The 12,871-nt window shown below is 33.5% G+C and overlaps 1 protein-coding gene across 1 annotated transcript in view; it reads left to right on the top strand.

Moving 5' to 3' along the window:
- LOC108573059 (G protein-coupled receptor kinase 1) overlaps positions 1–12,871 on the top strand; it is a 58,575-nt gene that overhangs the window by 34,929 nt on the left and 10,775 nt on the right. The window contains exons 3-4 of the mRNA XM_017935423.1: positions 6,343–6,416; positions 6,517–6,618. Coding sequence (XP_017790912.1) covers positions 6,343–6,416; positions 6,517–6,618 — 176 coding nt within the window. The remainder of the gene's footprint in view (positions 1–6,342; positions 6,417–6,516; positions 6,619–12,871) is intronic.

Genomic DNA, 12,871 nt, shown 5'->3' with positions numbered 1-12,871 from the left:
TTTCCCAAATTTTTCACCCAACTATTAGATCATTCTATGAGTTTGTGTCGAATTTTATAAATTAGACCAATATTTTCAACCTTTAAATTTGATAAAAAAAAACGTAAGTGCCTTTTCATTTCACAACTTCTTTTTTTTTTGTAAGATCATTATGTCGTCGCTACAGAATTTCCTTGAATTTTCATTAAAATATTTTTCACTTTTGGCAGGAACTCATGGGATGACCTGAAGCATCTAGTTATCTTAAGTTTGATATAAAAACGGTTCAAATCAAATATAGCTGTTGTATGTCAATAGTTATTTTTTATTTCATAATAATCCAAGAACAGTTGTTGCGTCACAGAGAAGTCTGTTGACGCTCTGAACATCTAATATTGACAAAATCTGACAGAAACTGTCTTCGTAGAAGATCGAAGAACTTTGTAGATTTGTAGACGAGGTAACTTTTGCATTCGCATTAAAGTAGAAGATCCAAGTTTTGACTGCCCAAGGCCACCTTTTCTGCTGCAGTTTAAGACAAACATGACCCTCAGTTTTTCGATCTTTCATGTGTACGTACCACGATAAAATGATCTTTGTCTGTTTTCTTTTTGCTACGATTCGTCTCTTTCATCTTTCATTTCAATCTTATTTTTAGCTTTTCAGTAATACTTCTACGGTACTTTATTTGCGTATAATACGCGAATGCGCTGATACTCCATCCCCCCTTTGTTAACTTTAGGCTTCCTTTTTTTTTTTATTTCTCATTCAACTTAACTACCTTGCATAAATATTAAATTTGAGGTACGCATGTGAACCTTGGGCGAACTGCGAAAGAAGTACGCGTCGTAACTTAAGGTTCCCGATAAATTGAACGACCAAAACACCTAATCTCTGCTTTAGAAATTTTTCTAGGACTTCAGTTGACACCATTTAACGACAAGATCGCGAAGAGGATCTTTCTTTTCTGTTTTTTTTTATTGCAAATTTAAGGTCGCATGCATCTCCTGGGGTTATTAGTAAAGTCCAATATCTTTTAGGAAGGCTAGAGGGGATGCAAGCATACAGATATGCAAATATTAGGAGATGCAAGCATACGGAATATCTTTTTTGGCACATTTGAATATTGCAGTCATTCCAACGATGTTCTGGTTTATTGCGTTATCGATCTGCGAGTTTTGTGAAGCACACGCGACACTTTTGGTGTCAGCGAGAGTAATGAATTCATTGTGCGTTGTTCTCTTTATACAGGGTGTTCCAGTAGTACAAACGGGTAAGAGGTGATTCCTGGTGAAAAAATAAGTCGAAAATGTAGAGTAAGATTTTTGCGTATGGAGCTTCGTTTTCGAGAAAACAAACGACTTTGAAAATCCATTCGATACACTTGTACTGACTGTAAGTTTCAGCTTGACGGATCTGCTTCTGCTGGTGCTTGTATTTACAAACGTGAGCAATGTTATTATCCGTTTCCTGTTATTGTTACTATCGTGCTGTAACAGTAGTATCTTTCGATCCATAACGATGTTAAGAGGCAGAAGCAGATCCGTCTCAAGTCGAAACTTATAGTTAGTACAAGTGCATCGAATAGGTTTTCTTTATTCTCAAAAACTTTATTCTACATTTTCGACTTATTTTTTCACGAGGAATCACCTCCTGCTCGCTTGTACTACTCTTGCTGGAACACCTTGTGTATATTTTAGGGCTTGCAGAATGGCAGTTGAATGGCACTTCACTGATGAAAACTGTGAATGCTTTTGGAAGTCTGAATAGAAGCTTACTATAATATCACAGGATAATAAGTGTTCTTTTTACATATAATCGTCGTTAGAACAACTAGATCCACTGTATAGGTAAACAATAAACGTAGTAATTTTTTATTATTACGCAAAAAGTCGACATTTCGATTTATCACATTTTTTACTTCAGCCAGGAGTATCTGTACACAAAAGTTAGGTGAAAATGGATCAACATTTCACTTGAAAAATTTAGAAAATAGTAATTTGTTCACGTTGCCGCCGACCCCCGGTAGAATTGGTATAAAAAAATGTAGATTCTCAGCGACTCGATTAATTTAGTTAGGTCATTCAGCTCGTTGGTCGTAAATTGGTCAGCGAGTCAATCGAGAATTATTAGTCAGTCAATTAGTGAGTTACTGTCAAGCCCTTTAGAGACAAATCAAAGATCTAAGGCGTTTACGACCCGGAGCATAATTATTATTATCGAGGCTTTCGGGTGTAAGCAGTGTCCTTATGGAAAAATCTATTCCGACGTTTCGTAAGCACTGACTTTCTTAAGCCAAATGACTTTCGCGATTTACCGCGACATTTACTTTCGTTCGGCGGACAGACAAAGTTAATTCAGCGTGTAAAGGGGTGAACTACAGTGCGTCACATAATTTCAATGCGTCATCAGTCAGATGCAATTTGAGCAGATGGATTTGTGCACGGGAGAAATATCTTGTGCATTTACCATTTCTTATTATTCTTCTGTACCATATAGCTGCTTAATGTTTACGGCTTACAATATGCGCATATTTATTTTCTTCTTTTGATTTTAAATGTTAATGTTATTCCCAAGTACCGCACTCGTTTTATCGATAAAAAGAAACCTAGAGGTCCTGTGCAAGGTCTTCGAAGCTTACAAGGGAACATCCTGAAGTGATAATCGCCGATATTGATGAAACTTTGATATATGGCAGTACTAAAAGATATATTTGACACGTACTTCTTTTTTATCGGCAATCTTCCACATTTAAGGGATGAAAATCGCCCTGGAAAATGGGGATAATAATATCTCGAAAATTATTCGAGATAGAGGAATGATGTAAGTTGGCGAATCTGGTTTTTTTCAACGACAAATTAACAAAGCACAAAATTATTTTTTATTTTTCAAATTTGTCGCTGGAAAATACAAATTCGTCAACTTACACTATTTCTCTATTTCGAGATATTAGACTAAATATATTTACCACCTCCATCTTTGAGGACGATTTTCATCCCTCAAATGTGGACCATGAATTGCCTTTTGAAAACTACTACCTGTATAGCAGAGTGTCATCAAAATCGGTGATTAGAGATGTTCCCCCGTTAATTTTTTTCTTTTTCTGTAATCACAAAACATTTGTACAAGAAGCTTGTATGCCATTGTGATAAGCTTAGTTGATATCTTGAAAAAGATTGCCCAACGACTTTCAATCTGATAATATACAGGGAGGGCCACGTAAAACAAGCCACTTAATTATTTTCTTTAGCTATGATGGTACGAGAAAATTTTTATACGTAATGTAGGGGATTTTTGTGTGGAGGGATAGTGAACTCGAACGGACTTTTGACTATAATATATTTATTAATAGTTTATATCGCTACGCTAGGGATGTCGCTCAATCAATCGCTGGATTCACACTGTCTTTCGCTCCCTCGCATTCGCCCTAATGTCGTCTTGCATACATGCACACTTTTCCATAGAAGAAAACACACACGCACTCACGCACTCCTCGCCTGATTACTAAAACTAAACATTCGTTCAATCTCGTTCGCGCTGTCCCAAACACTCGACCTGGCACGCCGGTCCTTACCGCTCACGCCATAGACCCTCACGCATTCACACAGACAACGCATTCATACAGACACGCACTCACGCTCGGTCATCCCTACAGTAATTTAAATAGTTTTAAAGGGTGGATAAGATGGAAGAAAAATTTGGTCGATGGATTTAAAATTTTAGAGTCCCAGCTCATTTTAAGCTCGTGTTGTTATGCATGTTCAAATGCACATCAATGTCTGCTACAAAACACAGCAGAAAAAGAAATATGCATTCGTGTAAAAAAAACATAGGTGATTTTGAAAGAAAAGAAAATAGAAAAATATGTCATTTAGAAAAAAAATTTTCTTTCATCTTATTCACCCTTTAGAACCAGTTAACCCTTTTGCAGCCGAGTGGCGACTGAGGTAAATAATTAACGAAGACAGAGAACAGATCTACTGGCCTCGATAAATTTCTTCATCACAGTGAAATAGAGAATCCATTGAATATTTAAATAAAATAGTACACTTTATTTCTACGTTAGTTTGAAAAAATTTCAAAGATCCGAGTTGCAACCTTTTCTACAGCAAAATCACCTCCGAGTACAAATTGCGTATAAAAATTTTCTCATACCGCCATAGCTAGAGAAAATAATTATAAATACTTGACACTTCTAAAATATCAAAATATTCTGTACTCGTACTTTGGATGAAATGATAAAACAAGCTGTTTTAGCCTTATATTATTCTTATTTTTCACTTTTAATTATGAAATCTATAAATACAAAGAAATATTAACAATGACGTCACGTATTTTTACATAATTGTAGCTATAAGTATAACATAAAAATGATCTTGCCAAACGTCTTCACGTGTTTTCAACGTAGAATTTACTTGAAAGTAAGAATAAATTGAAATGAAATAAAAAAGAAAGTCGTCGTATTTTTAAAAAACGCTAAATTTAGGCAGGAGATTAATAGCTTTCGAGGAAAGAAGGTAGAATATATTTCATTTAAAACATTTTTCTCTGAAATCGGCAAATGAAAACGAATTCTCGAGTTTTTTTCACCAATTATGCCGTTACAATTTTTCAGGATATGTTTGTTTTCTTGCTTTTAAAACACTCGAAGCGATTAGAATTCAAAGGAACAAGTTAGATATTAAGAATGCAAAAAATATCTTGCGTTCTTGTGTGATATTCGATATATTCAAATTTCAAAAATCATGAACGTCTCATGAAATAGTAAAATCAGTCCTGCTAAGTAAATGATTATCTAACTGTTTCACAGAAGAAACAGCGAATGTGAAATATATTTGCATGTTCGTTCTCTTTGATGAAACTTTCTGTTCATCATGTTCTGCATTTGATCTCCTTGTAATTAAGATTAGGATGTTTTTGGACGATACGCGTGTTTTCAGATGAATACACAAATTCCAGATCATAAAGAGTGATACGTAAATATCTTTTCCAGTCGCTACGTATAAAGTATTTCAAATAATTACGTTCGTCTTCGAAAGTCAATACTCTTCTCTTAGGGGCTTCTAAAAATAGGTCAAAGTTTGCGAATTTTTTTCATACGCAACTACTGAATGAAAAGTTTCAGTTTTTTCAGAGGATATAAACGTAGCTTTCAGCTTTTTTCTCCAATATTTAAACAGTGGAAATGTTACAGAATGAAAGAGTTATTGCGAGACCTCTTCTGCTAGGACATCGATCGCCTGCAAGGATTAGAACGTCTGAAACAAGAAATATTATCAATGATATGTCAATTGTTTAATTTTTTAAAACGTTTAAAGTTGATTTTCTTTTTGGTAAAAAATAGTTTTTCCTCTTCAAACTGCCACAATTTATGTAATAATTACAGTTCTTGAAAGATCTTACGCTACATTATAGGTAATACATCTTTATTTACAAATAAAACAAATTATATCTTCTGGCAGAAGAGATTTCGCAATAATTCCGCCGTTTTGTAACATTTCTACTGTGTAAAAATTGAAAAAGAAAATTTGAAAGTTACCTTTATATCCTCTGAGAAAAATTGAAACATTTTATTTAGTATTATAGTTACTTATGAAGAAAATTTGCAAACTTTTAGCTATTTTTAGACGACTCAGGGTGGTTTGTACCCACTTAACACATTGCCAACCGATATAGTAGATCTACCACTTTCTACTGTATTATTTGCACCGAATGACACTTTTGTCGACGTAACGAATATTCGTTCAATTTTACATTATTAACCCTGTGAAGGATTTCTTTTCCTAGCTATGCATCTAAGCATATTACAGATTGACTAAATTTGGCAATCTTCAGTTTCGTAAATTAAATCGAAAATTGCAATTAAGATTAATTTTTATTATTGATATAACTGCTTCTATCAGACCTTGACCAAAATCTGCAACACGAGTCTGACTCGTTATTATGTAGCAAAAAGGTTAATCGTCCTAACATAATAATTCTTATCAGTTTTTCTCTTTTCAATTCGTCCGGTTGGTAATGTGTTTACCGTTTGAGTGCCATGGGTTATTGCAGAAATGTGCAGAAAAATGGCAAACGGGGCGATCGCGCTTCTTTCATTTGATGACGAAAAATTCCAGGATATAATTGTTTGGAAATAACACAAAACAAAGGCAAAATTAATTATGTGCAGGATTTTTATTGAAATTTTTATAAAAATATAGATTATAAGAAGTAGAAAGAAATTTTTCGATGTCGAAAAATTAGCACTCAAACGGTTAATATTTCGAAACGGGAGCAGTATTGGCCTTGCGAAGGCGAGCAGAGGTAAAAATCGACTTATCGAATTGTGCTTTGTATTTCCCTCTTGTCTTGTGATTACAGGTTACCTCTTATTCAAAGACTTCTGCGAGAATGTGGCGGAGGAGCCGATTCCGCAACTTAGGTTTTACGAGGAGGTTCGTGTTATCCCGCACACACTCTATTTAAGTTCCAGTTAGCGTGATGGCACGCATCGCCATCCAACTCCATAAGGAATTTCTCATTTATGCATTGTAGATCAAGGCGTACGAGAAGCTCGAATGCCCGGAAGAGAGGAGAAAACTTGCCAAAGAGATCTACGACAATTTCATCATGAAGGAGCTACTGGCGCACTCCCATGTAAGTCAAATCTCGCCTACAACCGTGAATTATCCCCCGGTACCGTTTGCTTTAGCTAAACTTGTCCCGTAACGAAATCTCCACGCGTTAGGTTTACCAAATTAACAGAGCTGCGTTGTGTGATCGTCGATAGTTCGCTGAATCGCGCGTTTCTTCACCGTACCACCAGTCGTTATGTCTTTTCTCGAGAAATTTCAAGTTCAAGCGTCCCAGATAGGAAAATTCGAAGCTGGATACTTTCCAGTTTCGAAAACATTGACGTACCTTGGATGAAGTTACTACGTATTAGGTTGGTGTAAGTGAAATGTCGTTTTTTCAACAGCTGAAATTGGCCAATGGGTGCTGTATATTAAATTTTGTCCGAACGTAAATTTTTATAGGCAATAGTCAAGAAGAAGGAATTGTTTGGACATTCATAATACAATTGTTTGGACATTATTATCTGACGTGATGAAATACTGCTAAAAATATAAATTTAGCATTTAGAAGGTTGTGTAGATTTTAGGACACTTTAACGTTGATGTGCAAAATTCAAGATGGGTGACTTTATTGGAAAATGAGCGAAGGGGAAGGCCAGATAGGACCGCCCATGATAACGTTCTAACAAAAATTATTGAAAACAATCCACGGTGAAGAATATGAAATTTTGTCACATCCTATCGTTTCTTCAAGCAGCTGAACAATTTTTTAACAAATTATTCCGAAACGAAGGCACTGTGAAAGCAGCACTCGAGGAATTTCTTCATTCAATGACTACTGATTTGTATAAATTTCGAACAATGAAACTAGTTAATCGTTGAGAAAAGTGTATAGAATCGTGTGAAACCGATTTTAATTATCAAGTTAAGCGCCACTTGTATTCAAATGAATACTATACACCGATACTGTGTACTTTATTCAGATTCGGCTGAATATATTCGTTAACATACAAATTTTCCATATACAGTATATTCTCCACAAGTCAGGGACTACGTTTTCGAGCCTCGCGCTCGCCTTTGTAGTTTGCCGAACGTGGACAAGGACAGCGAATAAAAGATAAGCATGAAACATGAGTCGAGGCAACCAAGCGATTTAAATACCAACTTTTTTAATTTTACGTTTTTTTATCCCGAAATTTTTCTTAACATATTGATGAGATTTTTCTATGAAAATGACATAAAACACGACATAATTTGAACAACATTACTTATTAACACGTTCACTGTCACGCCAGACAATTATATCGTGTTTGATATCATTTTCATCAGAAAAATTTCACCAACGTGTTAAAAAACATTTCAGATGAAAAAAAGTAAAATTAAAGAAATTACATTTTTCTATTATGAATTGTCGAGCCGTGAAATCTCGTAAAAGAAACCGAGTGGTGTAGCGTCACACGCGGCGAGGATAACATAGGCGTAGGACCATCTATACTGACACTTGTAGAATCCAAACTGACTGACACTTGTACAGAATTTACTGCAATTCTCTAATTTTAGGAAGCAGTATTTTAAACTTCTTTTAATATCCTGTTTTAGAATTATTTATGTTTAATACCCCACCCAAGAATTTTAGGAAATTTCCTCCGTGTCACACATCGGGAATATATGAATTTTTTTTCTTACTTTAGTATGCTGAATCACAACGAGTTTTATATAAATTTTTTTTCTGATTTAAACCAAGCTACAATTCAATTTATAATATTTTTTGTCAGCTAACCTGTCGAATTAATTCTCTAATTTTAGGAAGCAGTATTTTCAACTTTTTTTGGAACCTCTCAAAGTCATTTCAATATCCTATTCGACAAGTCTGAAGAAGAACGATGACTAAAATTCAAATGTTTATTTCCCTAAACCTTCAAAATAATTTCGTAATATTTTATTCGAAGCGGAGTATTCCAAGTCAGTATCGATAATTGAAGAAATTATTTGATTGTATTTAAAAGAACCGAAAGGAGAATATTTAAAGTCTGATATTAAATGTCTAGCAAGTACCAGTAATTGGTAAAATGACTTCTATTTGTTTTAAAAGGAAAATTTCTAATAGGTATTAGTTAAAATGAATTGTTATTCAGTCTATTGTATTGAAATTCTAATTGATTCTAATGTATACAAGTGTTACAAGAAGGCTGAGTGTGTACAGGGTGGACCTAGGCTAGCTAGTAGCCCCCGACCACTCTATTCACATCTCAGAACCTTCAGGTCAAAATACGCCGCGAAGTGTCTATGGCCCAGTATAAAGGGTGAATGATTTCGCGGGACATCGGCGGATCCTTATATACCCTCGGTACCCTCTCCCCAAAGTCATTAGCAAAATCGTCGGTTAGGTCAGGCGGGAAATTTTCGCGGGAGATTTCCGTTATCGTAACACGGTATAATTTATCAATTTTCACAATTTTGTTATAAATTTATACTTCCGACAATTTGTTATAACATTGCGTATAACAATTTATACGTTTTTACAATATTCTTCAATGGAAACATAGGTTTTAGCGTTCTCGTTACTTACTAGTGGTTAAATTAATTTTGTAGGGATTAAAAATCAGGTTGACCTGTGGTCCTAGATTAAAAATAGCCATAGTACAGCTAAATTTATCGTGTTAAATAATTCATTTTACACGAATCAAAAATGTATTCAGCGTTTGTTTGTTACAATATCGTGAAATGAATTATTTGTGCAGTTCTGTGTGTTTTCTGTGCAGTTCAACCTAATTTATTTAAATTTACGTTGGGAGACAGAATAATATTTACAAATCTGCCGGAATTTTTGATATTCAGAGAAACACAGGTAAACTTGCATTGCATTTAATGGATATTCTCCACCAAACTGCACAAGGTACAGTAAATTCTCTTCAAGTGTCAATAAGTTTGGATTCTAATTTATTGTGGATATAATTTATTTCATGGTAGTGTAACAAGCAAACGTTGAATAAATTCCTAATTCGTATTAAAAAAATTATTTAACACAATAATTTCAGCGTTATTTTGATTATTCTTGATAAATGACCACAGGTCAACTTGATTTTTAATCGTTATAATCTTTAAATTCAGTGTGAATAGAGAAAATGTGTAATATAATTCATTTCACGATATTATAACAAACAAACGTTGTATACATTTTTCATTCGTGTAAAAAGAATTATTTAGCACGATAAATTTAGCTGTACTATGGTTATATTTAATCTACGACCACAGGTCAACCTGATTTTTAATCCCTACGAAATTAATTTAGCCACGAGTAAGTAACGAGAACGCTAAAACCTATGTTTCCATTGAAGAGTATCGTAAAAATGTATAAATTGCTATATGCAATGTTATAACAAATTGTTGGATGACGTTTTGCCGTTTCACGGTTTTTCCTCTGTTAATTATGTGTTTATAAATCATTTCAAACTAAAGCAGCACCATGCCCACCCTTAATTAAACCGTCTCAGTAGTTTACCGTAATTAATAATCTATTTTCGGAATTTATACGAGAATTTTTGAATTTTAGTAAATACTAGAGTCAGTGCATCGCGTATTGAAATAATAGCTTATACAGATAATCTTTTGAAATTACTCTTAATTAGGGAAAATCTTGAATCTTGTATGGAAGATGAAGATTTTCAGGAAATATTTATTTTTCAACAATGAATTTTTGTTTTATCGATTAATAACGTACGAAATGATTTTTGGAAAATTTTCTTCGTTTGAACGTTCGTTTAAGGTTCGACTATGATTATCAAATCTCTCGAAACACCGTAGAATGTTCAATTTTAAAAGTAACTTCTTCAATTTTTGGATAATCTGGGTAACGTGTTAGTGTTGACGATACACTTTCGAGTATAGACGTTAAAGTTCATAGAGTGGTCGGGGGCTACTAGGTAGCCTATGTCCACCCTGTACACACTCAGCCTTCTTGTAACACTTGTATACATTAGAATCAATTAGAATTTCAATACAATAGACTGAATAACAATTCATTTTAACTAATACCTATTAGAAATTTTCCTTTTAAAACAAATATAAATCATTTTACCAATTACTGGTACTTGCTAGACATTTAATATCAGACTTTAAATATTCTCCTTTCGGTTCTTTTAAATACAATCAAATAATTTCTTCAATTCTCGATACTGACTTGGAATACTCCGCTTTGAATAAAATATTTCGAAATACCGCTTCGAATAAAATATTTCGAAATTATTTTGAAGGTTTAGGGAAATAAACATTTGAATTTTAGTCATCGTTGTTCTTCAGACTTGTCGAATAGGATATTGAAATGACTTTGAGCAATTGAAATTAATTTGAAATTTTTCATATATTTTCTCTGATATTGAATTTATTTTATGACTTGCTATTTTGTTTATTGATAATTTACCATCCAAGGAATTTGCATGAATTGCATGTTAAGTAGTTAGTTGATTTATTATTGTATATTGTGAGCTGATTTGGAACGAGTGCACTATGCCCACCCTAAATTAAACTGTCTCAGTAGTTTACCGTAATTAATAATCTATTTTCGGAATTTATGCGAGAATTTTTGAATTTTAGTAAATACTAGAGTTAGTGGATCGCGTATTGAAATAACAGCTTTATCCCTAGTTCGTTTATTATTGAATATTTTTACGCGTTTAACTTATGCTTCTCCCCAATTATCGTCGCGTATTTTATTCAAATTTTCTTATATTCTAGAATCGAAAGAGATATGAATTCGCGTTTTTTCTTTTGATTCTTTCAATTTCTAAATTGCATTACGCATTATTGCAATAATTTCTATCGTTACATTTAATTCTAATTGTTTAGCAGCTTTTCTGCTGCTGTCGACCCTACATTTTACTGACACTTGTGGAATCGACCCTACATTTTTTTTTTTTTTTTACGTGGAAGTAGGCCGACTCTATGTGATAAACAATTGGCAACCAAACGGTGGCCCGCTAAAGCGATATATTATGAAATTAAATTAATCACTCAATAAGTTTTAACGTTAGATTATTTCCTCGATATGGCCATGGTGGTCATCAGTGACTGGAGTGCCTGAAATGTTTAGAATAATTAAAATAAAATAAATCTTGTCAACTAAAAAGTTTGAACATCATAGCTAGCTAGACATTATTTTCAATTGAAAAAAAAAAAAATTATAATGCATAATACTATAATCCTATGCTTAAAATGTATTTTCTTGTGGCCGCCTGACAGCATCATGTAAATCTGGTGTGACAGTGAACGTGTTTCAATTGTTCAGAAGTCTGTTCGGTTTTTCCAACGCGCTTTTGTCAGATGTAATTATTTCAAGAATATAGTATATTAATTCAGTGTATCTTTGCGTATATTCCATCAATATCCAGCACCACAAAATAGCAAAGGTTTTAGGGTGGCTTAGTTGTCCAGAATACCTTGGTGGCAAGCAAATTATTTAAAATATCAGATTTAATTTTTACGATACAAATATGTTCACGCAAAATTCCGATTTAGAACATACAATTGTCGAAAATAAAAACACATGAACGATATAAATATGAAACTATTTAATTGAAGCCTTGTGTACTTAAAAAAGAAACATCCAATTCACAGTGTCCAAAAGCAACATAATTTCTTTTACATGATAGTGCTTAATGTGTTGAATACATTGCTTTTTGATGAAACATAATGTATCTAAAAGTTTCATTTGCAAAAGGCTGCTATCTGTTGGGTCAGTATTTTAAAAAATTTTTAATCAGTATTTGAAATAAAACGTTTAGTACGTAATGTAAGTGGTCAGTGTTACATCGATTGATACAAAAACTGTCAGTATTTTCATTAAAATATTAGTAAACATAGTATTTGTCAGTATTTAAAATAGATGGTCAGTGTGTTTAATAACCTAACCTAACCTAACCAAAAATTTAAACTTTATCGATCGAAAAACAAATTAATACCGACCAAGTAAACAAAACTGTACTTTAATACCGACCAAAATATTCATTTTTACCGACTATACAAAAATACGGACCAAATAAATAGAAGAGTGTGCAAAAAACGTCGTTCCGTATGCACCAACCTAATACACAGTACTATAACTACCAGAAGGGTGAGACAGAGCGGGAGAGTAGAAATTTGAAAAATCTACGAACGTTTAGAACGTTTGTGTGTGTTTACGGGAACGTTGATTGAAAAATGAAGAAAGACAAAAGGAAGAAATGAAAAGGAAGTTTGAACAGCATCTCCTTTTTATCTTTTAACGTATGAAATAGCGGGGAAAATCGTTTTCGTATGAAAGAAACGATGAAAAAGAAAAGAAGAAGGGTAAAAAGAGG

Source organism: Habropoda laboriosa, unplaced genomic scaffold, assembly GCF_001263275.1.
Source record: "Habropoda laboriosa isolate 0110345459 unplaced genomic scaffold, ASM126327v1 scaffold89, whole genome shotgun sequence".
NCBI classification, from domain to species: domain Eukaryota; kingdom Metazoa; phylum Arthropoda; class Insecta; order Hymenoptera; family Apidae; genus Habropoda; species Habropoda laboriosa.
The sequence above is the reverse complement of the archived record's forward strand: the minus strand, read 5'-3'. Positions and strand labels throughout refer to the sequence as shown.